The following is a 25,921-nucleotide window of genomic DNA, read 5'->3' on the forward strand; positions in this document are numbered from 1 at the left end:
ATAACTGAAACAAAACTGCTGTCATGGCCATTCTGTCCCTATTGGGCAGAAATGGGGGCAAAGTGCTTTATATCACTTTACATTTCTAACATGTGTCTCATTCCACTCTTCTAATCCTGGCCTTTCTGCTTTTATTCCTCCCCTGTGCCTTCCTGACCCCTCCCACACCAATCATTAATCAAGAAAATGTCCTCACAGACTTGCCAACAGGTTAATGCGATGGAGGCGCTTTCCCATTTAAGGTTTCCTTTTCGCAGAAGACCCTAGCTTATATCAAGTTGACCAAAAGCTAAGCAGCAAACAGTCCTTCATGGGCTCACGTGTTTGAACACTTGGTTCCCACTTGGTGGTGCGGTCTGCGGAGGTTACTGAGCCTGTAGGAGATGCAGGGTGAGAGAGGAAGACCATTCCTGGGGGGCGGGCTTTGAAGGTTTACAGCCTGCCCTGCTTCCTGCTCTCGCTGCACTGCTTGTGTGGCTCCTGAAGCCACGCCAACCCTTCCCTTTCATGGTGGCCGCTGGCGCCATAAGCAAAATAAACTTTCTTCTTCAAGTTGTTGCTCTGGCATCTTGCCACAGCAACAGGAAAGTAACGGATACACGTGTTTTCCAAGGACTCGCCTTTACTGTAAACGACTAGGTGGCGGCTAGAGAAACACGAAAGCTGTCTTCCCACCACATCAGGCCATCTGCCCAGGTTTCATGTCCCACGCAATGAGTAAGAGCCCCCTGCCACGACACACATCACTGCCCACAGACGGGACTCTAGGGTCGAAGCTAAAAAAAACCATCCATGGACAATTGTTTGCCCTCTGTGCCAGGACTCTAGCATTTGGGGTTGGGGGGGCGGGGAAATTCACCAAGCAATCCACGGTGTGAACCAGTGTGGAGTGGAATGCTGCCTCGCAAAAGGAGTAATATAAATAAATTTTTTGCTTTTACTGACATTGTGTTATTTCTGTTACTAATGGAAGCTCATGGATTTGGACAGCTGCACTGGGCCCAGCGAGCTGGGTGAACATAGTTTGATAGTAGTTAACCTGAATGGGCTTGTTGCAAAAGTCCCTGGAGCTAATTAGCCAGAAAATGAGCTGTAACAGCTGACTGGCTAACGAGGCTGTATATAATCAAGTTATTTTCGAAGTTCATTTCTGTTTCTTATAAATACTGATGGTCAGCGAAGTTCCCAGAAAACCTTTCGCCCCTGGTAGATTCCTGTCTATTGAATAGATTTGTTGAGTGTTTCTGCTCGGCTTGAGTAAACCTTTCTGACTTTACTGTTTTAGGGAATTTAAGCAGTTTTGGCCTAGTCATCAGGGCCTGAAAGGAGGCACAGTGGCCCCGAGAATCACTGGGTAAGTTCTCCACCAGGCGCACCTTTCCTGACTGCATATGGGCATTGTGGGAAAGTTCGGATTCTTAACTTTCTTCAATTTGTGATCTGAGTTTGATTGTTTGCTTTCGCAGTGGAAGAGCATGGGGGTTCATGCCTTCTGGGTAAATGTCCTACAACTGAAGTATTATAATCCCAATATTATTATTATGTAAGTACACTGTATCTGTCTTCAGACACTCCAGAAGAGAGCATCAGATTTCGTTACAGATAGATGGTTGTGAGCCACCATGTGGTTGCTGGGATTTGAACTCGGGACCTTCGGAAGAGCAGTCAGCGCTCTTAACCACTGAGCCATCTCGCCAGCCCCAGCATTGTGTTTTTTTTGTTTGTTTTGTTTTGTTTTTTCAGGGTTTCTCTGTATAGCCCTGGTTGTCCTGGAACTCACTTTGTAGACCAGGCTGGCCTCGAACTCAGATATTGGCCTGCCTCTGCCTGGGATTAAAGGCATATGCCACCATGCCCGACTATAATCCCAAATTTTAAGACATGTTTTTTAAAATCTCGACTGTGGTTGACTTAGGGAAAGTCCTAACCACAGCCCACAATCCCCTGCCTAAAACACCCAGTCTGCAAGGCTGGAGAGGGTTTGTGCCCTGTTCCCCCCCCCCAATTCCCCTTGCAGTTCCAAGACAGCCAGGACTACATGGAGAAACGCTGATTTGGGGGAAAAAAAAAAACACTAATGAAAAAAAATTAAAACAAAAACAAGAAAATTAGTCCATTTTTTAATAAAAGAATTTGAACCCAGTTTGTACTAGATTAAAAGGCACAAGTATTTAAAGAATTAAAATTTACTCATGTCTGTGTGCTTACATGTGGCTGGTTCTGACTCCCAGCTTCATGCTCCCAGGAATAAGACTTAGACTCAAAATATATTTACAAATACCTTGGCCATATAGCCAGGGTTTTCTCTTACTAGATCATAACTTACATAATCTACATAACCCCATTAATTTAACCTGCATTCTGCCACATGGCTGGTTATCAATGCTCAGGCACCATGAGTCTGTCTCCTCACATCTTCCCAGCCTAATCTCCCTTGTGAATCTATCCCAGAATCCTTTCTGCCTCCTGGATGTTCCACCTCCCATTTCTGCCTAAGCCATAGGCCACAGACTTTTTAATTGACAGGTGATGCATCCATACAACACACAAGTATTCTCTCTACGCATGGCCACAGTGACTTGAAGGAGAACCAAAGCCCATGGCCCTGTTTATGGAAACTGTGATAATAAATTTTGAAGGTCTTGACATTCACTTTGTCACTGAATTTCCTACAGGGATTCCGCCCCCCCCCCCCCGTAAAAATGCATTTAGTATATAAGGAAAATATTTTCCTAGAAGTTCATCTTCCTCACAAATTATGTTCCATACGAGAACATAAAACTGGGCAGGTCTAAATACTCTTCATTTTACATTGTTATACTCTGACATTGAGGTAATGTCGGCGTGCAGGATATTCAACATTCAAGTAAATAAAGCATGCATTAAATATGCAGTGTGCTTTCGGGTCCAGTGAAGTCCTCTATTTAAAACCTGTGTCAGGCTAAGGAGCTTAAATTTAGAAATAGCATTAGTCTGAGACCTCATGTCACTTAGGCCTTTAGCAAGGCCTGTCACATGCCCGAGATCTCTCTGAGTTCCTTTCTCAAGTCCTCTGCCTCTATGGCACTGAGACTGGAAGAGAGCCAGACTTCTACCAGAACAAACTTAGACATCATCAAAGTGAGAATGGTCAGGGTTGGGGGCGGGGCCTAAGAAGGTTGCTAGGGAAGGAGCTATTAAGTCATTTCCGACTGACTAAGTCGTTACCAAGGAAACAGCGGAGAGCGACAGAGATTGGCAAGTCAAGGGACATGTTCCCTCCCCAGCTCCTTTCTGCTCTGGTGTCTGGTCTGATCTTGGTCTGCTGAAAGACCCTAAATACTCACGATCTTAGTATGCTACCATCCTTCCCCATGCTCTGTTCCCCAAACCCCTCTCCTGGCACAGTTGCTCTCGTCTGATGGAAAAGCTTTCCTCTACCTCACCAACCCCCACTCCAGCCTCGCCCTAACTCAGGAGCTACAGCTTCGGGGATATTGCTAACCCACCTCTCGCATTGGGTTTCCTCCACCCTGTTAAATGCAGTATGTGGCTTTAGATTTTCTCCCTAAAATATTTAGAGATGGAGGGAGCATTCTAAAGGGTACATGCTTAGGATTTCTGTTGATTTCTGTCTTGCCCCTCAGTATCAAGATGTATAGGTAAAGAGAAAAAGCAAAATCGTGAAGACACATTTGCTGGGAAAAAAAAATTAAATTTAGTAAAGAGAACGGGAATATGGGTTTGGAGTTGAAGGAAACCACAGGACAAGGGTGTCCACTTGCAGGGCTCCCTCTGGATCCCAGCACAGGGCTATTGGTTTGAGATTGGCTGGCAGTCCTCTCCTAATTGGCAGTTCGCACCTGGGTGTAGTAAAGCCCCGACTTAAGCAATGGTTTCCTTGTGCTCCTTGGGTCTTAGAATTGAAGTATTTCCCACGTGGTTTGAAACCTCATAGCAAACGGTTCTACTCTACGAATCATACGTTTCCTTTACCCTCTCCTGCGCCTTTCATCTCTCCTTCTCTAACAATATTTTCACGTTTTAGTGCCTCATATTTAAAAAAGACAAGCCCTCTTGAGTCCAGCCTCATCTTCTGGCTACTGTGTCCCTGCTTCCACATAACAGCCCAGAGCCGACTTTTTCAACTCCTCAGCAACCTCAGTCTTTTGCTCTGTGGCTCCACTGCTGGTAATCGGCAATTAGGCAACTACACTGTGGGTTTAGGAGCAGCATCTTGGGCTACATGGTGAAATATTCTCTCTCTCTCTCTCTCTCTCTCTCTCTCTCTCTCTCACTCACTAATTCTCTCATTTTTGACTGTACTCATGCACATTTACCTGACCTACCATTTAGTACACTAGCAACATTTAGTATAGTTGAACGTGCCGAGGCTTTTTGGTCTTTCTTTCTCCTTTCACGAAGTGCCTTTGTTCCTCGGGATCATTTCTGCATTGCTGTGCTATTCACCACAGAATGGCGATGCACATGCTACACCTTTAATCTGCATCATTAACACATCGCCATAGATCCTTAAATTTTTTTTTTTTTTTTTTTTGGGTTTTTCGAGACAGGGTTTCTCTGTATAGTCCTGGCTGTCCTGGAACTCACTTTGTAGACCAGGCTGGCCTCGAACTCAGAAATCCGCCTGCCTCTGCCTCCCAAGTGCTGGGATTAAAGGCATGTGCTACCACGCCCGGCCGGATCCTTAAATCTTGTCAACTAGAAAAACTCATAAATACTGATTTAAAACATTTGACAGTTGTCACGATGCAAATACTCTTAGGGCCAGTCTTATAGCCTCAGAACTGGAGAGAAGATGGGCAAGGTTAACCCCTAGTCTCTTCCTTATCGTTATTGTTATTGCTGTTGTTTTGCCATTCTTCTGGAAGTGCCAGGTAAACACTCTTTCCGTGAGCTACAGCTCCGGCCCTTCCGCTTCCCACCATGTAGGTTCAATTATCAGCTCAAGTGCAACAGTTAATTGCTGGAGATTTCAAAAAAAAAAAAAAAAAAGTCTTTACATTTACCTGTGTGTATGTGTGTAGGCATTCAAACTGAGACGGTCACGCTTGCAGAGCAGGAAGTTACTCAGTGAGCTTTCTCTCCAACCCCTCAATTCATTTTTATCTCATATGCTAACATAAGAATCACCTCGGCATAGGTCCCCAGAACACCCTCACAGTAGAACAACTTGACATCCACGACCTCTTACATCACAGCTTTGGAAACTTTGGAAGGGACTAAAAACTAGCCTCTCTCCTGATTTCTCTACTACTCTTTACAGTTCAAATAAACACTGAAGTGCAAATCGTGATTTTTGTTTCACCCCTTAATAGTACAAGCTTCATGGTTTTTTTTTTTAAAGTAATGCATGATATATAAAATGGACAATGTAGTTAATGTCTATAACCAATCCGAGTTCTAGGCTAGAGGCTTGGGAAACCTTGTGGCTACAGCTGTTTAAGTCATACAACAGAGCATGTAAAGGTCACAGACTTTAAAGACATAGATGGAGCTCAACTCTGGCTAGTTATTTACAATTTGAACTTAAATCTTTTTTTTTTTTCTTTTTGGTTTTTCGAGACAGGGTTTCTCTGTATAGCACTGGCCGTCCTGGAACTCACTCTGTAGACCAGGCTGGCCTCGAACTCAGAAAATCCACCTGCCTCTGCCTCCCAAGTGCTGGGATTAAAGGCGTGTGCCACCACTGCCCGGCTTTGAACTTAAATCTTAAAGTTTAGTCCGGCACAAGGTAATTAAAGTCTTCTAATCGGTGAACAGAGAGATAGCCCAGCTGTTAGGATTGTTACTGCTGAACTGGAGAGAGTGCTCAGAGGTTAAGAGCACTGGCTCTTCTCCCAGAGGTCCTGAGTTTAATTCTCAGCAGCCACTTGGTGGCTCACAACCATCTGTAATGAGATCTGGTGCCCTCTTCTGGCAGGCAGGATCAGAGTTCAGATCTTAGCATCAACAGCTCTCAAAAGCCTGTGACTCCAGTTCCAAGAGATATGATGCCCACTTGCAGCATCTATGGGCACTTGCACAGCACATACACACACAAAGAGATTATTTGAAAAATCTCCCATGCAAGGGACTTGATAGAAAGAAAACAGTGTAATATCATTAACATACCGAGTCTCGTTTCATTGTTTCCTTTAGACAACTTTATTTAGTTTCCATTGAGTTCCAGAGACAGTTTCATAGTGGAGCATATACAATTATTTCAAGGTTCCCATTTTGCTTTTTTTTTTTTTTTAGAACTTCCAAATGTCTGTGAAACATATCCAAGACCGTTCAAAGCAGGAAATAGCTGCAAGAATCATTCAGAGGGCCTGGAAAACTTTCCTTGTGAGTTCATCTGACCCTTTGAGAGAGACCTTGTATTTCACGAAGTCATGTAAAGTGTGTGCAGTTCAGTAGCTCCTTTGTGTGTTTACACATGCGTGAACCACCCTTCAAGTCAGACTTTCAATATTCAGCTTCAAAGGGTAAAATTATTTCCTTAGGTTCCAAAACATTTACATTCTTTTAAGTTAAAACAGTGTTTTGGTGTGCACGTATGTAGGGCAGTGGGACATGCTTGTATACGCATGCACACAGAGGCCACAAGTAAACCTTAGACATTGTTCCTCAGGATGTAGCCTACCTTCCTTTTTGAAACAGGAACCGTCACTAACCTATTACTTGACAAGCAGGCCACAGTGATTACCTAGCAAGCCTCACCCATCCATTTCTGGCTCCCAGATTATGAGTGTCCCATCACATTGAACTTTTTGTTTTGTTTCCTTTTTTTGGAGACAGGATTTTTCTGTATATCCCCAGCTCTCCTGGAACTCACTCTGTAGACCAAACTGTGTAAACTACTCTGTAAATCCACCTGCCTCTGCCTCCCACATGCTGGGGTTAAGGGTGTGGGCCACCTCCGCCCAGCCACATTAAGCTTTTTTTACGTGGGTACTGGAGAGTTTACACAGCAAGCATTTCATGGACCAAGCCATCCCTCTGGCTCCTATAAGTTTCTAAGTGGGGTCAGCTGCTTTGATAATAGATAACACCCACAAATATATCACTAATTGGCTCATTAACTTTGACCTACGATATTCTTTGTTTCTTGACTCAGCCATGACATTTGTGACAAAGTGGTAAAGGTATATTTACATCCAATATTTATTGAGTACTCTTGAAGATCTTATGACTTAATGGAATATTTTATCTGGGCTACTGCACTGCTCAGTTATGGTGCTCTTAACATGGATAGAACTGGTCTCATAAGTAGAAGTAATTTTCCAAGTATACTTACCAAGTTGGGTGACAGCCAAGAGGTAAAATGACTTGGCTCCTTTTTATAATAGTAGCAATCTGTCACTGAAGGGCTCTAGCAGGCCTGAGCATGACAAACATGCCGCCTGCAGATTTTGTCCTTCCCCCTTCCCTCTCCCTTGCTCAACTGTTAGATGACATTCCTAAAGCTATCCACCAAGGCCTACTGCCTTATTTGACCACTTTGTTATGCCTGACTCATTCCTGAGCCTGATCCCCAAGGACCCAACAAGGTCAAAGCATCGGGGTCCAGCAATCAGAGTTCACTATTTTAACTATCCTAGTTAAGATACCCAATCAGAACTTACCAGCTCAACCTAGCTCATTCTCACACAGACCTCCCCTTTCTCCTTCTTAAAACTAACACTTGCAAAGCTCTTTGCAGCTGTTCTGCCAGATGCAGAGTTCAGCCACCCTGTACCTTTGCCCTGCTTAATAAAATATCTCTTTGTGTTTGGTTTGTGCTTGGAAATTGATGTTTGGGTGTAGTGTGTACCTTATCTGGGGACCACAGGGGAGCACCCTGCAGTGTATGGGCCCCTTCAGTCACTATGCCTAGTGGCTTTGTGTCAAGTTATACAACTGTTTCCAGTCCACAAGCCACCATCAGATCAATCAAACTTACAGATCTGCCGTTTGCCTCTTGAGAAGCCATAAACCCTGTGCTCCCGCTTGTTTTAAGCTTCCATTTACTTTAAATACCACATCACTCCTCCCACCCCCATCCTTTTGTGTCTTCTTCACCGGTGGCTTAAGTTTCTTACAAGTTACAGGCAGAATATTCTTCGTCAAGTTGACACAAAACCAGCCAGTCTGGTTCCAGAAGATGGGTCTAACAGCATCAGTTTAGTGCACAACATTGGCTTTGTTTCCACTGAGCACCACAGCATCCTCTTCATGGTGTCTTTAACTATAAGGGATGACTTCGGGCACAGTGCACACCAGGGAGAACCTGCTAGCTACTTCTAAAGACACTCACTCTCTCTGGGGGCCAACAAGAGTGGAGACAGTAGTGGTAGAGGTAGCAGTGAGATGGATGGCAGTAGGAATGGGTACTTGGGGGTGTGCTACACCATGGAGAGAAAGAACAGCAGCCTCTCTCAGACAATGGGTTTTCCTCAGTTACAGCGAGGCTCCGCTTCTAGCAAAGCCTCCTTGCTGTGGTGTGTGCTAGTTGTGCAGAGGAGCCTGAAGAGTACCATGGCAGGCTCTCCACTACCTCATTGTCAGTACACACAGGAGTAGGGTAGCTGGAGCCAAGGCATTTCTTTCTGCCATTCCAATGGTAATATAGACCCAAGGACGGAGCAGTGACTGGAGCCCCTTTAGTAAGCATATGTGAATGGGCCAGCAGCAGGGATCACAGCGTTTCCTTACAGCTCCATTGAAGTTCTAGTAAGCCCAAATGCAGCTGGCAGCCTCTGGGCCTCAGAGTGCAAGTGCACAGATTGCCTGGTTCTCAAGGTCTGTGCCCTTTCTTCCTGTTCATCAAAAATCCAACCTTTCCAATGCAGAGCACCCAACTAGTATAGCACACAGTGGATCTTCAAGGCCAGGTTGCATTTGCAAGGAAGCGTCCCCACAAACCATTGTAGTAGGTGTCCATGGGCAGGAGGAGTGTGCAGGGATTTCTGACCCCTAAAACACTCCAAATGTACACAACAGTAAATGTCTCCAGATGCCACTAGCTATAGAAGCCTGTGAGACACCAAAGTCCTTGTCCAAAATTCAGCCATTATTGCAGAGTTCTGGTTCCTTATCTAACTAGACCACCAGCCAGGGAGAGATGGAATGTTTTCTGCTAGCCAAAGCTGCCTGCATGCTAGCTGATGAGTCTGCAGGGACTCTCCTGCCTACCCTCTCCTGCAGATGGAAGGGAAACTTCCTTCTTTGGATGTGGAGCTGGGGCTGGAGAGACAGAAATGCTTTTCTTTCTACACTGTCATCCCAAACATCTGAACTTCCTCCTTGCCTCCCTTCCACTTGCTTGGTCCTGCTCTCCTTTAGCCCCTAGTCAACTCCTGAAGTCTCTCGCCTCAGAATGTAGCTATGCCTGTTCATTCAGTTCTTTTCAGAATAGGTGGCTGCTAGGCTGTATCTAGCACCCTCTCCTTCCTTCTGAGAAGGTGAATGGGGCCCCCTCTTTTTTTTTTTCCGGTTTTGGTTTTGGTTTTTCGAGACAGGGTTTCTCTGTATAGCCCTGGCTGTCTTGGAACTCACTTTGTAAACCAGGATGGCCTCGAACTCAGAAATCCGCCTGCCTCTGCCTTCTGAGTGCTGGGACTAAAGGTTGTGCGCCACCACGCCCGGCAGGGCCCCCTCTTATATAGCATCCTCGAGAAGTTTTGATGTCAGAATAGCACCAGTCCCCGAAACAGAGCTAGGGAGAGAGCTGATGGCTTAGATTTTACATTTGAAAGTGTTGGTTGCCCCAGCCAAACCACAGGGGTGAGGGGTTTTTGCTTTTCCTAAAAGGTGTTCAGTTTGAAGCCCCCTGATCTCTAATTGTGTACCGGGGTACCCCTGTCCCAAATAAGTAAATAACAGTGTAAAAAACTTTCAAAACAATACTCTTAGAAAAGCAGAGAATCTAGTTTTAACCATAAAACTCTGGGTTTCGATCTTTAGAATGTTTCCATATACCAGCATTTTAAAAGTCTGATTGACCTAAGAAGACAAGGGGAGCCACGTCAGATAGTGAGGTACATTAATCCCAAAGAGGTAAGCCTTTAATAACCGACACAGCATCTTCTGATCAGTTCAGTGTCCTCATGTTTGATTCCTGAAAACCCTTTTATTAAATTGTTACATACATATTGAAAACTCTGAAAGCATAAATATATAGTTAAACGAATTACCACAAAGCAAACACCACCAAACTTTCCCCCAGTTCGCTGTACCTGCCAGTCACTTACAACCCCTCCCGTCCAATTTAAGCATGTTCATTTTGAATTCAGCATAGTGCATTAGTTTCTACTTTTGGAAGCATGCCTTGAGGTGCTGTCCCCTTTGGGCTTTTTAAATTGATGTTGTTTTTGTTTTTATCAACTTGCCATAAGCTCAGGTCAGGAAGAGGCATACCTATAGGGCATTTTCTTGATAATGATTGTTGTGATGATGATCGGCCTGGACAGCCTTGAGTGCAGGCAGTCCTTGATTGTATAACAGGCTGAGCAAGCCACAGTGAGCAAGCCAGTAAGCAGCACCCCTCCATGGCCTCTGCCTCAGCTCCTGCCTCCAGATGCTTGCTTTATAAAGGGAAAGGAAACCCAAGCTAGCATCCTTGCTTTTTTGTTATATGATGTTATCAAAGCTGGGAGGCCCTCTGCAGATGCTGACACCACAGTCTTCAGAACTGTAAGGAAAAGACTTCCCGTCACCAATATTTTGTTACAGCGACAGAAAGTCAATCAACGCGCACCAGAACCTCTTCTGTTTCATTCCTGAGCATTCGACCAGAGAAATAAATTCAATAATCCAGCGGAAGACAAGAAGTACCCAGAGTCCTCATGGCAGTCTTGTTTGTAGCCCAAGTTATAGACAAAGCAAATGTGAAACAGAAAGAGCCACCATAATGAAATATTTGTAGCAATGCAAAATAACCCACGCATCTACATGGATGGGTCTTATACTTTCATCAAAAATTGAATCTGAACAAAAAGCCAGGCACCTAAGTAGTATACAGGGTATGGTTCCTTTTGTGTGAAATTTGAAAGCTGGCAACATTCATCTGTGAAGATAAAGAGATTTTTTTTTTAATGATGTCCATCTGGGAGAGGTCACAGGACCATGATGCTGAAAGTGTTTGTGATTCTTATATGACTTACAGAGTCACAGAATATACAAACGTGTAAAATTTCATGAAGCGTGCCAGGTGGTGGTGGCAGCACACGCCTCCAATCCCACTTGGGAGGCAGAGGCAGGTGGATTTCTGAGTTCAAGGTCAGCCTGGTCTACAGAGTGAGTTCCAGGACAGCCAGGGTTATACAGAGAAACCCTGTCTCGAAAAAAAAATTTTTTTTTTATGGAGCTCTGTGCTCAAAACTTGTCCATGCCTGATGGTGGTGGCGCACACCTTTAATTCCAGCCCTTGGAAGGCAGAGGTAGGCGGATCCCTGAGTTCAAGGACAACCAGGGCTACACAGAGAAACCCTGTCTTGAAAAAAACCAAAACAAAAAAAAAATGTCCAAAATTTAGTGAAAATGTATGAATGTATAACATCACTATTCAAATATAAAAAATTCTTACAGAATTTTATATTTCATATTTAATTTATAAAGGTTTTGGACCTTTATATTTTATTTTATATTTCATATTTTATATTTCATATTTAATTTATAAAGGAGAAAATTATCCTGAAAAATGAGTAGATTTTCAAACTATAATACCTATTTCCTAATCTAACCTAACGTAAAGGATATAGTTGTGAACTGTCTTCAGATAAGGGGTCAAGGGTCCCCCCCCCATTTTTCTTTTAGGAAAAAAGATTTACAAGATTTATTAAACACAATTCTCACAGAAATTTGGATCTTTTCTGACTTAGCAAAAGCTAGTTAGTCCATCTAGTGTTGAGCTTGAGTGGACCAATTGCATTTTCTCCTGGATTTGCTGACAAGGTAATCCTTTATATCTAAGTCCTATGTTTGAGGACTTATTGTTTCTGTTTTACAAATAGCAAGTCACTTAGGATTTGTACTCATATTATTTTTTATTATTATTTTGAGACAGACTCTCTCTCTATAGTCCTGGCTGTCCTAGAGTTCACTGTGTAGACCTTGCTGGCTTTGAACTCACAGAGATCCACCTGCTTCTGCCTCAGGAGTGCTGGGGCTAAAGGCATGGACATCACATTGATTTAGGATTTGTATTTATATTGCAGAGACAGGAGAGTTTGGTAGGATTGTTCCTGTTATCCTAAGAGCTGTCCATTAAGTCCTTAGCTCTCAGAGGACTTTGATTTCAGGGCTGGAGAAGTGGCTCAGCAGTTAGAGCTCATCCTGCTCTGGCAGAGAACCCAAGTTCAGCTCCCAGCATCCACGCTGGGTGGCTCACAGCAACCTGTAACTAACTCCAGCTTCAGTGATATCCAAAGCCTCGGCTTCCGTGGGCACCTGTACTCACGGGCACCCATAATTACAAGTAAAAACGTTTTATGATTTAAATCTAATCACTTGAAGTATATTTACCTGACCTGTTGTATGAACAATAAATATCAGTGACTACTTTTAATCAGTAGAGAGAGAGAGCCAAGTGATGCCCATGGGATGCTGAAGGGGCATTCTCCTATTTCCCTACAGGCACAGCTCCTAGATGCTGCTGCTGGCGTCCAAGTCCGATTCAGATTGGGTGGGGTGAGTATGCATGAATCCTTATTTGGTAGGTTTGTTTTTCCCTTTTCTTGAAAATGTAATGTTTCCCCACATAATATATCTTATGTGTCATTATATAAACATTATATATCATTATCTATATCCCATTATGTGATATATGACTTTATATAATACATCACATAATTTACTCTTTCCCAGTCCTCCCCTCCCCTCCCCTTCCCTCCCCTCCCCTCAAGATCTACTAACTTTCTATCTCTCATTATAAAACAAACAGACTTCTAAGGGATAATGATATTATATATGATATGGTATATGATATGATATATGATATGATAAAATAAAAAATGAACACACCAGAACTGTACAAAACAAACAGAAGGAAAAGAACCCAAGAGAAGGCACAAGAGTCAGAGATGCACTCATTTGCACACTCAGGAATTCCATAAAAACACTAAACTGGAAGCCATCATACACATACAGAGGACCTGGTGCAGACCCCTGCAGCCCTGTACTGCTGCCTTGGTCTCTGAGCTTTGCCCATGTTGATTTAGAAGGCCTTGGTTTCTTGGTGTCCCCCATCCCCCTGGCTCTGAGATTCTTCCCACCTCCTCTTCCACAGAGTTCCTTGAGGCACGAGAGGAGGAATTTGGTTATGACAAAGCTTCTCTGAAGACAGCTGAGCAAGACACTGATCCACGCGTAGAGTGGAGTGTCATTAGGAGTCATTTTATTGTTACTTTTTTTTTTTTTGAATCAGTGGTATTTGGTTTACCCTTGGTCCCTGAACTATTTAGAGTCAAGTGCTTGATGATCCAAGGAGAGTCAGATATGGGCTCCATCCAATGGAGTGGGCTTGAAGTCAAAGACTATGTTGGCTGATTACTCCCAAAAGCTTTGTGCCACCATTGCCCTAGCATAGCTTGTAGGCAGGACAGCGTTGTAGATCAAAGATTTGATACTGTGTTGGAGTTTACATTTCTCTTTTGGTAGTGTGCAGAGGACCTTCCTGTAACAAAGATGCTAGAACTTAGGGGTGAAGGCCCTATAGAGGCACCAGCTTGATTTTCTCATGTTCAGTGTGTTGAATAAGCGTTCTCTTCAGCAATGGGGGCTTTTTGTAAGTTTATAGAGAGCAACCCTTAGCAACAGCCTGGGACCCCTTTGGACAACAACTCGGTTACATGTAACCCAATCCTGGGCAGGATGCTTCCTCTGTAGGCAAGAGAAGGCCAGATGAGACTCTGTTTGATGATTTCATTTAGATTGCCTTCACTTGTCTTAGTTAGTGTCTTATTGCTGTGAAGAGACACCATGACTAAGGAAATTCTTATAAAGGAAAATGTGTAATTGGGGCTGGCTTATAGTTTTAGAGGTTTAGCCCATTATTAGCATGGTGGGAAGCATGGTGGCATGCAGGCAGACATGGTGTTCTAGAAGGAGCTGAGAGTTCTTCATCCTGATCCGAAGAAGACAGCAGAAGGAGACTATGTCACACTGGTGAACCTTGAGCATGTATGACCTCAAAACTCTGCCTTTACAGTGATACACTTCCTTGAACAAGGCCACACCTCCTAATAGTGCCACTTACTATTGCCAAGCATTTAAACACATGAATCTATGGGGGCCATACCTACACAAACCACCACAATGTATTTAGAAACCCTCAACTGTTTTAGGGTAAAATTGAATTACCGTTTAATTTTAGTTGTCTCTCCCACATTCCTTCCTCATTCTCCTTTCCCATTCCAGTGCTCCATCTATGACTGTCTATTCCATTTCCTTTTCTAACAAGATCTGAACCCTCTTGTTCCTTACTCCTCTGTGGTTCTACAGATTGTAGCTTGGTTATTGTTGACTTAATAGCTAATATCCACATATAAGCAAATACATATCATATTTGTATTTCTGGGTCTAGGATACCCAATTTGGGACAATTTTTCTAGTTCTATTCATTTACCTGCAAATTTAATGATTTTATTGTTTTGTAATGGCTAAGTAATAATAATTCATGGTATAAATGTACCACATTTTCTTTATCCATTCTTTTGCTGAGGGGCATGAAGGCTGTTTCCAATTCCTGGCTATGGTAAATAGAGCATCCATAGACACAGTTGGGCAAGTGAAGAAGGACGAAACATCCCTTGGGTATATGCCCAAGTGTGGTGGTAGAGCGGGATATTGAGGTGGATCGATTCCCATCTTCCTGATTTCCATAGTGGCTGTACAAGTTTGCAGCCCTACCAGCAATGGATGAGTGTTCCCTTGCCTCTATGTCCTCACCAGCACGTGCTGTCACTTGTTTTATTGATCTTAGTCATTCTGACAGATAAAAATCTCAAAGCAGTTTTGATTTTCCTGGTGGTAAGGGTGTTGAACATTTTCAAGTTTCCTCTTTTGGGAAGTCTCTGTTTAGATCTGTACCCCATTTTTAATTGGGCTATTTGTTTTGTTGACATCTAGTCTTTTGAGTTCTTTATGTATTTAGATATTAGACCTCTATCCAATGTGTAGTTGGTAGAAATCTTTCCCTGTTGTGTAGGCTGCTGCTTTATCTGTCCTAATGACTGTGTACTTTGCATCACTGCAGCTTTTCAGTTTCATGAGATCCCACTTATTAATTTTCGATCTTAGTGCCTGTGCTAATGGTTCAGAAGTCTTTTCAAGTGTTCAAGTCCACTCCCCACTTTCTTTCTCATCTATCAGGTTCAGTGTATCTGGTTTTATGCTGAGGTCTTTGATCCATTTGGGTTAAGTTTTGTCCAGAGTGATAAATATGGAAATTTTTTTGCATTCTTCTACATGAAGACATCCAGTTTGACCAATACTATTTGCTGAAGATGCTGTCTTTCCAGTGTGTATTTCTGGTTTTTGTTTGTTTGTTTGTTTGGTTGGTTGGTTTGGTTTGGTTTGGTTTTGTCAAAAATCAGGTGTCCATAGGCATGTGGGTTTATATTTGCATCTTCAATTCCATTCCATTGATCAATGCCAATACCATACTGTTTTAATTACTATAACTCTGTAGTACAACTTGAAATCAGGTATAGTGATATCTCCCAAAGTTCTTTTATTATTCATATGTTTTAACTATTCTGGGCTTGTTTCCAAATGAAGCTGAAAATTGTCCTTTTAAGATCTGTGAACTGCCTTGGAGTTTTGATGGGTATTGCACTGAATCTGTAGATTGCTTTTGGTAGGGTAGCCATTTTTACTATATTAATCTTATCTTTCCATGAACATGGGAGATCTCTCCATCTTCTGATAACTTTTCATTTTCTTTCTCCTTGATTAGATTTGTCCCAAGATATTTTGTATTACCATGGCTACTATGAAAACTGGTTCCCTGATGTCTTTATATATATGAGGGCTACTGGTTTGTGTGTGTGTGTGTGTGTGTGTATGTGTGAGTTAGTAGTATGAATTTTCTCACTCTATTTTTTTTTTTTTTGAGACAGGGTTTCTCTGTGTAGCCTTAGCTGTCCTGGAACTCACTCTGTAGACCAGGCTGGCCTTGAACTCAGAAATCCGCCTGCCTCTGCCTCCCAAGTGCTGGGATTAAAGGCATGTGCCACCACGCCCGGCTTCTGATTTTTTTTAATGTAAGCACATAATGCTATGAACTTGCCTCTTAGAACTGCTTTCATTGTATCCCATAAGTTTGGTTATGTTGGATATTCATTTTTATTCAATTCTAAAAAGTCATTATTTCTCAAATTCTGGCTTTGACCTACTTTTCATTCAGTAGAGAGCTGCATAGTTTCCATGAGTTTGTAGGCTTTTAGTTGTTGTTGATACCCAGCTTGAATCTGCAGTGGTCAGTTAGGATGCAAGGAGTTATTTCAATTTCCTTTTAACTATTGCGACATCCAACTATGTAGTCAATTTTGGAGACAGTTCCATGAAGTGCTGTATATTCTTGTGTGTTGGGTCAAGTGTTCTGTAAATATATATTAGGTCTATTTGGTTTATAGGGTCTGTTAGTTCTAGCCTTTCTCCATTTAATTTCTGTCTGGATGCGCTATCTGTTGGTGACAGTGGGGTGTTGAAGTTTCTACCTATCAGTGTGTGATATTCAGCATGTAATTTAAGCTGTAGCAGTATTTTTTTTTTTTTATGAACTTAGGTGCCCTTGTGCTTGGTGCCCAGAGGTTAAGAATCGCAGTGTCCTCTTGGTGGACTTTTCTTTTGACAAGTATGAAATGTCCTTCCTTATCTCTTCAGATGAGTTTTGGATTGAAGTATATTTTGTCACATATTAAAATGGCTCCACCTGCTTGCTTCTTAGGTAGATTTTCTTGGAATATCTTTTTCCATCCTTTTACACTGAAGTGATGTATATTTTTGATGTTAAGATGTGTTTCTTGGATACAGCAGAAAGATGGATTCTGTTTTTGCATCCGTTCTGTGTCTTTTTATTGGAGAATTGAGACCATTGATGTTGAGAGATATTAATAAGCAATGTTTATTGATTCTTGTTACTGTGATGGTGGTGGTGCTGGTGGTGTGTGTGTGTGTGTGTGTGTGTGTATGTTCCTTCTTTTGATTTGCTGGGATTATTCCCTGTGTTTTCTTGGGTGTGGTAAACCATTTTAGGTTGGAGTTCTCCTTCCAGCACCTTCTGTAGGGTTAGATTTATATATAGATATTCTTAATTTGGTTTTATGACAGAATATCTTATTTTATCCGTCTCTTATGGTGGAAAGTATTGCTGGTGTAGTAGTCTAGGCTGTGGTGACTTTGAATCTTTAGAATAGCTCTCCAGACCATTCTAGTTTTTAGACTTTCCTTTAAGAAGTCAGGTGTTAGCCCGGTGTGGTCGTGCAGGCTTTTAATCCCAGCACTTGGGAGGCAGAAGCAGGCAGATTTCTGAGTTTGAGGCCAGCCTGGTCTACAGAGTGAGTTCCAGGACAGCCAGGGCTATACAGAGAAACCCTGTCTCGAAAAACTAAAAAAAAAAAAAAAAAAAAAAAGTCAGGTGTTATTTTAAAAGTGTGTGCCTTTATATGTTACTTGGTCTTTGGTCTTTTTCCCTTTCAGCTTTTAATATTCTTTCTTTTAATATTCTTTTCTTCTGTATGTTTAGTGCTTTGATTATTATGTGCCTTGGGGAATTTCTTTTCAGGTCCAGTCTATTTGGTATTCTGTATGTTTCTTATCCCTTGATAGGCATCTTATTCTTTAGGTTTTCTTCTATGATTTTGTTGAAAATATTTTGTGTGCCTTTGACCTGTGTTTCTTTTCCTTCATTTATTCCTGTTATTCCTAGAATTGGTCTTTTCACATTTTCATTTTCTGGATCTTGGTGCCAGACTTTTTTCAGACTCGACATTTTTTTTGCCCACGGTATTTATGTCATCTATTGTGTCTTTGCTGCCTATGAGTCTCTTTCCCACCTCTTGTATTCTGCTGGTGAGGCCTGCCTCTGAGATTTCTGTTCAAGTTCCTAAATTTTTCATTCCAAGATTTCCCTCAATTTGTGTTTTCTTTATTGATTCTATTTCTACTTTCAGTCTTGAACTGTTTGTTTGTTTGTTTTTTCATTTCCTAGCACTGTTTGTGTTTTCATAGATTAAAGGATTTATTAATTTCTTTTTTAAGAACCTCTGTCATTCATAGTGAGTATTTTAAGGTTCTTTGCTTGTGCTTCAGCTATATTCCATTTCTTGGGATCTGCTATGGTAGATGCTGGGCTCTAGTGGAGATACTGTTCTGGCTATTAATTGTATTTTTATGCTGGTGTCTAGGCATCTTGGTTTGGGAAGATTGCAATTCTTGGTGCTGATACCTGGTCTTTGTTGGGTGGGGGTTTTGTTTTTTTGGTTTCTGTTGCTTTCCCTGGTTCGTAGGAGATTTAGTGGCTGTGTGTTGGCTAATAAGAAAAAATTTTGGGATCCCAATAGGTGTGACCAAAAGGGGTTCCAGGTAAAATGTGTTTCTAGATATTGGGAGCTGACATGTAAGAATGGGTATGGGCTAGGAGGAAGGTGTTAATGGGATCCACAGGAAGAAGGAGACCAGGGTATTCTACCAGGATCTGCCTAGTCCCCTAGGGATGGGGAAGAGAATGAAGAGAGGCCATAGCAGAAGGTCTGCTACAGAGCTGGGGAATGATCCTGGGGGATTGGGCTTGGAGGGATGAAGGAGGTGAAGATCTTCAATGACCTTGGGGTTTCCCAGAAAGTACCTGCTGGAGTTAGAAGCTAGGATAAAGGAGAATTCATATATGTGTGTGGGGGGGGGTTAAGAGGTGAAAATCTATGTGATCCACATAAGATGGTCTGGGGGGAGGGTCAAAAAGGGGAGGATGCAACAGGTGATCTGTTACAGAACTAGGAATGAGACTCAGGATTGGATTTAGTGGAGAGGAGGGATAGGCAACGATAATGCAGTTAGCCTACCACTTCCCTGGCCTGAGTAGCCAGCCAGTTCCCTGGGAGTACCTACTGGAGTGGAGGGGGGGGTGGAATAAAGCAATAACTGGGGAGAGGGAAGTTAGTATAAGACTCTGATGAGCCTTAGCTACCGGGACCCTCTGAGTGAACCACGTGGAGCCAGGGATCGATGCAAAAGCAAGAGAAATTTATTGTTCCGGTGCACTGGGGGGTCGTCCTGCACCTGAAGGAGAGGTGGTGACCTCAGGCAGTATGTTCAGCCAGTTTTTATACAGTTTTCAGGGGTAGAATAGAGCAACAGCCACTAGGCACAATGCGATTGGAAGAACAGTGTGACTTTTAAACTGATTGGTCCTTATGAAGTGGGGTAGCAAGGGGCTTCCATAGCTGCAGGCAGCCCCTTGGTTTTCTGAGGAATGGAATCAGCCTCTCCCAGCCTATGTGCTCCACCAACCTCTTTCTTCTGGGAGGGGAGGGGGCTTCGTGTTCTGGGGGCCCGGTGGAATTTTCCAACAGTCTTTAGTTAGCTGACCTCTTCATTAGGAGAGGAAGATCTGTGTGCTCCACTGAAGAGGGGGGCAGTGGGGGAGGGGAGGCCTCAGCAGGTGGCCTGTGGCAGTTAGGGTGAGCAGAGGGAAAAGAGCTATAGTTAGCAGCCTGCCTCCTTGGCTAGAGTCCTCATTTGGTACTTTGAAAGCACACTTACATGAAGTTTAAAAGAATTTTTAAAATGTAACCCATTTCTGTTATTGCCTTTCAATGATGCTTTGAACTCTCTCATCTATACAGGTTAGATTTCCACCTGAGATATACTATAAAATTTTTACTCACAGACATATTGAGGATCTGTGTGCTAATAGCCCTAGAGATTACACAAAGCTTCCAGCAAGATACACATCCCACAACAAAGATGATCCACCCCAAGTGGAGGACAACAGTGGCTGGTATCGCCGTGTAGAGAACAACAGCTGGAGGCCTGTTTCCTACAGAGTAAGAAGATGGAAAGCAGTCACCCTTATTTTATGTATTTAGAAATTCATCTTGTTTGAAAATTAATCTTGAATTTTAAAAATACTAATTATAATTCCAAACCACAGAACTGAAAAAAATGGCTTAACTTAGCTATTCTGGGGTTGTTCATGTAAGGATAACAATTTAACTTTTTATTTATTTTAATTAATTATTATTTTGTGTGTGTGTGTGTGTGTGTAAATGATGTGTGTGCAAGCAGGGGCAATTATGTGCTCCAGTGTTCATGCCGAGGTCAGAGGAGGAGTTGGTTGTAGGAGTTGGTTCTCTCCTTCCACTATGGGTCCCTGAGCTCAGTGAGAAGAGAGAGAGAGACAGAGAGAGAGCGAGAGAGAGTGAGTGAGAGAGAGAGAGAGAGAGAGAGAGAGAGAGAGAGAGAGAGAGAGAGATCGCAAAATGTCTGGATTATATAGGGAGACGGGCAGACCAGCACCTGGGTTAGAAAATTAAGAGTTAAGGGTAGGGACAGAGTAGGTCAGGTAGGGACTGAGGGATGCTGGAAGAACCTGGAAGCCAGGTCTGCTTTGGTATGTAAAGTACGCATCCCAGACCCTTGTCCTGGTCCAACCTTGTCCTGGGTTTGAAACCAAACAATCGGATTTGAAACTAGGCCATGTTTATTTACTCTCTGCTAACCATATACTAAAAACATAGATTATAAAATGCTGTATACTTAGATACCAAATGCTTAAATGTTTCAGGTGTTTAAAATGACCAAGGTGGGAATACACTCATTTAGTACTTTGTTGCATGTCTGTCAAGTGTTAGCCTAGTTCCAGACGCCAAGAACTGTAGTAAGAAGATCCACCCACAGCTCCTTCCCTCACAGAGGAAGTCTGTACCTAGAGATAGTCAAGTAGGCAGGACGCTTGAGTGCAGTGCGGTAAGTGATTAAACAGGCAAAGTGCAGGGAAACACAGCAAACACCGTCTAGTGTGAGAACTGGAGAAAACAAGTCTGTCTTCTCTTCTACCCCTTCCTCTCGTGCACATACCTATCAACCCATCAAAGTTCTTGTCCAGAGAGTTACCTTCACAATCAGTATTTTAACTCTGTATATGCTTACCCTTGCTCTGCCATAGTTTTGGATGCCACTTGAAAGCGGAGTGGTGGACAGCACAAAGGAAAGCGAATTTCATTTCTCTAAACTGAAGAGAAAGCAAGATCTGGAGAAGAAAAGGAAAATTAAAAAAATTGATTGGATGAGACAAATGTAAGTCGATGGATCAATCTTATTAAATATAATAATTAAATATGTGGTATTTTTTGAGGAAAACAAGCAGAATTGAGTAAGACTTACAGAGCAGTTGGTGGTCCAGACCGCACACATACACTGTGGTCCAGACCACAGAACTGAGAAATAGACCCCACACATACACTGTGAGCAGATTTTTTTTTTTAAACAAAGGGCATGGTTTATTCTCTGCTGCTGTGATAAGGCGGTCAGGCCACAGCAACTTAGAGGAGGAAGGATTTATTTTAGCTTGCAGGTTATATACAGTCCATCACTAAGGCAAATCATGGCCAGAAAGCCAGCATCAGCTGGTATTAGAAACCATGGAAGAATGCTGCGTGCTGGCTCATCCCTAGCTCAGGACTGCCTGCCCAGAGAACTGAGTGGACCAGGGCGTCTGGGTCTTCTTACATCAACTCACAGTCAAGACAACCCTCCACAGACACATCCATTGGCCAACCTGCTTTAGACAACTGCAGGTGATTAGGGCAGTGACTAGGGATTGTATTTAGAGAAGAGACTCTATTTTTTATTGGGAAATCAGCTTGCTTACATTTAAGGTTATTACCGGTAAGAATTTTCTTCTGACTTCTGTTATTTCCCAGTTGTTACAGGGCCATTGTTTCTCCCTATCTTGTTTATTTTGATGGTTGAGAGGCTTTTCAGTGATCAGAGTGTTGCTCTTTCTCTTTCACAGACTGGTGGGGGTTCTGTTTCTTTCCTGTCTCCTGGCGGTTGCTGTGCTTTCACGGGAGATGCAGGCCTTTGCTGAGCTTTTCCTGTAGGGCAGGTCTAGTGCTGAGGTGGGGAGTGCCCTCCACTCTCTCCTCTCTCAGTCTTTGTCTTACAGAACTTTGTTCATACTTCACCTCATGGCAATCCTCAAAAGCTTGACTTACAGGCACGAGCTATCACACCCGGCTTTCTGTGTATCCGATTCTATCAGAGCCCTTGGGCCTGGGTACCTGCACAGCTACATCTTTCCTCAGGTTAGACACATTTGATTGACAAACAAGGCTCAGTGTCTTTCCACTTTCTGTTGTCTTTTTTTTTTTTTTTGGTTTTTGGTTTTTGGTTTTTTCAAGACAGGGTTTCTCTGTGTAGCCCTGGCTGTCCTGGAACTCACTTTGTAGACTAGGCTGGCCTCGAACTCAGAAATCCGCCTGCCTCTGCCTCCCAAGTGCTGGGATTAAAGGCATGCGCCACCACCACCCAGCACTTTCTGTGGTCTTGTAGCAGTTCAAAATGTTATACCACTGCCATGTCTATCAGAGTTTTTCTTCATTTCCCTTGCCCCTTCCTATCTAAAATACTATAAAAGCTGCTTCTTTATGTTCATTTTTTTTTATCTTCTGGTTTAATGTGATGGTGAAGCTGTCAGTGTCCTATTTAATTCGAATTAGTGAAATCCTCTCTTGGGAGATTTTTTTTTGTGTGTGTGATGTATATCTGCTAAAAGTTTCATTTATAAATTTCCTCAGTTTCATTGAATTTTCTGTATGTATTCTCCTGTATCTCCCCGAGTTCCTTAGATTTGCTGAAACATTTCATAGGCATTTCATTAGGGTTTGTTGTTGTTGTTGTTTGGGGTTTGTTTGTTTGGTTGGTTTTTTTGTTTTTTGAGACAGGGTTTCTCTGTATAGCCCTGGCTGTCCTGGAACTCACTCTGTAGACCAGGCTGGCCTCGAACTCAGAAATCTACCTGCCTCTGCCTCCCAAGTGCTGGGATTAAAGACATGCACCACCACGCCTGGCTTATAGGCATTTCATTCGTACTGTTTTAAGTCCGTGGTTAGAGTTCTGTTCCCATGGAAGCTCACTGTCACTTTTTCTCCATACTTCTGTGTCTACCCCTGGGGGCTCAGTTGGGCTAACTTTGTAAACTGGCTCTTGGAGTTAAAAAGCCATCTCCCTGAACTTGTCTCTTTGAATGCTGGCCTGGCAAAGGACACTGGCTTTGTTCCCATTTGGCCACAGGTATAACCTCCCGCAGTGGCGTTGAAGGAGTGCATTTTCCTCTGCATGGCGTGGCGGGTGGAGGCATGGAGTCACATAGATGGCTATGTTTGTATGCTAGGTTCCCAGCACACTGACTGCTGTGGGTGCCAGGAATGAGGAGCGTAGTGGGATTGCTATTTCCTCAGGCACTGAGGGTGCCAAGCATCATTTAAGTCCTCTCACTGCAGACGAAGGTCTTCTCTAGGCATTTCTTGTAGCTTAGCCTAGTAATGATGACACAGTCTGGTGCTGCTGGGATATTTGTCTTCTCAGTGAATTTCTGTGTTCTGTGTTTTTAGTAGTCTCCCTAATGTCTCCCTCTTTGTGCTTGGAAGGAACAATGACCTAAAAGTAGTGCTTAAAATAGTATCAGGTGGGGGGTGGGGGGGTATGGGGGACTTTTGGGATAGCATTGGAAATGTAATTGAGGAAAATACGTAATAAAAAAAAAAAAGAAAAAAAATAGTATCAGGCAGACAGAAGGGGTTGTGCTGAGTAAATTTGAATGCTGTCTTCCCTCATTTTTACTACTTTCATGACCTTGAACAATTTTTTAACATCTCCAAGTCTCAGTTGTTTATATAAAAAGACAGAAAGAACCACCACAAATGGCTGACTTTTAAAAGAAAAACAAGAAAATGGTGTGCAGTGTATCTGACACGAAGATGTGGATAAACAGACCTCCTCTCCCTTCCTACCTGCCATCAGCCTCATGATCTTGTAGAGGTCACCCAACTCCTCCTGGATTTATTCCCTCACCTATAAAATGGGAGAGTTAGCTTAGTCTCTGGGATTCTTCTACTCATAACTTGATATAGATTTTTTTTTTTTGTATTTGAAACTTATGCCAGGTAATTAAGTGAAGTCTTTCTGGCTAGTGATTAAATTACTCCAAGGATGCCAGGCAGTGGTGGCACATGCCTTTAATCCCAGCACTTGGGAGGCAGAGGCAGGTGGATTTCTGAGTTCGAGGCCAGCCTGGTCTACAGGGTGAGTTCCAGGACAGCCAGGGGTATACGGAAAAACCCTGTCTCGAAAAACAAAAACAAAAACAAACAAACAAACAAACAGAATTACCCCAGGATTATTCTATTCTATCATGCTGGTATATAGAACAAAAACATAATTTATATAAACAACAACACTTATCAAATGTGTCTACTTTTTTTTTTTTATCACTTATTGCAATAAATGTGTGTTGCTTCTTTCCCTTGATTTAGGTACTACATGGGAAGCCTGGAGGCCAAGGCAACAGATAATGAGACTTTAGGTCTAATTCACAAAGCAACAAAAGGCCTAATCAAGAGCATTGAAGATGGTGGAGTGGACTCCGTAATGGAGTGGGAAGTAGATGAAGTGCTGAACTGGACAAACACACTCAACTTTGATGAGTAAGTACGGAGCGATTCTTAGGAGACAGAGCCCTGTATTTTTCTTTCTAAAATTTTCTGTTTATAGGATGAACCTTGGGATTACGAACATAGCCTTCAAAAATGGTATTATTTGTTTCAATAGAAAATGAAAACTGGTTTTGAGAAAAGAAAATTATAGTAAGGCAGAAGAATATACTTCAGCAGCTATGTCTAGCTAATTCTACTTTGTTTTACTTTGGGACTTAGAAACAAGGCTACTACTTAAGATTAATTATGTAAAGAATAGCTTCAATTTATATGACCTAGTCATTTTAGATATTAAAAAACTGTATCAGTAACATAAACAGCCATCAGAAGGTTATCACTAGAATTTTGTGCAGTGGAAATCAGGCTGTTCATCAAGTAAGTGCCAGTCAAAGGCACAGGGGGGACCACTTCAAATGACCAGCATGGCTAGTCAGTTGCCAACAAGGGTTGGCAAGAGTGCTGAGAGTGGAGCCTTCACACCTGGCTGGCAGGAGTGGTCGGTGGTGGCTCAGTCGCTTTGGAAAATGGCTGGTAATTTTGCTATATAATCCAGTAATTCCACTCCAAAGTGGGTATAAAGAAAAATGAAAATATATGTCCACACAAAAGCTAGCCTTAATGTTTACAGAAACCGTTTATAATGAGGAAAAAATTAGAAGCAACCCTGATGTCCATCCATTGATTAGGCAAGTTAAATGCAGTTATGTCCACATAATGTAGTTATTACTCAGCAGTAAAACATCAAAATACTGTTGTGTGCCACGATGTCAATAAAACTGTTAGACACCATGTATTAGTGGCTACCTGAGGCCGTGGAATTGGGGTTACAGAAGGTCATAGACAAGGGATGTTAAGGGTCTCCTTGGTGTGATGATGTTTGAAAGTTGATTGCGGTAGAGTGCACAATTCTGAATATACTCACCATCTCCAAACCATAGACGTCACATGAGTGGATTGCAGAGCAAACACATTTCAAAATGTTCAACATGAATTTAGCTACAACAAGCATTGTGGATAGTTCATTGGCAAAAAGAAAAATTATAAAGATGGTAAAGAAACGGGAGATGCTAACAGAGGGAGTTGCCGCTTGGGCAACACAGTAGAGCTGGCCCTGGTAGTGAAGGAACTGATATGAGAATGGGGAAAGCTGGCCCCGCCTCCTGCAGATGGCCTAGCTGGAGGAGGGACAGAGACCTCACCTTGTGGTGCAGATAAGGAAGAGCCAGCAGCTGACCAGA

The 25,921-nt window shown here is 42.6% G+C and overlaps 1 protein-coding gene across 2 annotated transcripts in view; it reads left to right on the forward strand.

Moving 5' to 3' along the window:
- The first annotated feature begins 3,224 nt into the window (after nucleotides 1–3,224).
- The window catches only part of CUNH11orf65 (chromosome unknown C11orf65 homolog), a 28,514-nt gene continuing 5,817 nt past the window's right edge, over nucleotides 3,225–25,921 (forward strand). The window contains exons 1-7 of one of the 2 annotated variants that reach the window (XM_021172722.2): nucleotides 3,225–3,524; nucleotides 6,241–6,330; nucleotides 9,931–10,023; nucleotides 12,601–12,654; nucleotides 19,812–20,012; nucleotides 21,134–21,264; nucleotides 24,504–24,674. In XM_021172722.2, the coding sequence (XP_021028381.1) occupies nucleotides 6,250–6,330; nucleotides 9,931–10,023; nucleotides 12,601–12,654; nucleotides 19,812–20,012; nucleotides 21,134–21,264; nucleotides 24,504–24,674 (731 nt within the window). In that variant the 5' untranslated portion in view covers nucleotides 3,225–3,524; nucleotides 6,241–6,249. The remainder of the gene's footprint in view (nucleotides 3,525–6,240; nucleotides 6,331–9,930; nucleotides 10,024–12,600; nucleotides 12,655–19,811; nucleotides 20,013–21,133; nucleotides 21,265–24,503; nucleotides 24,675–25,921) is intronic. The other variant, XM_021172723.3, reaches the window with a different exon arrangement.

Source organism: Mus caroli, unplaced genomic scaffold (assembly GCF_978045245.1).
Source record: "Mus caroli unplaced genomic scaffold, Mus_caroli_1 scaffold_11, whole genome shotgun sequence".
NCBI lineage: Eukaryota > Metazoa > Chordata > Mammalia > Rodentia > Muridae > Mus > Mus caroli.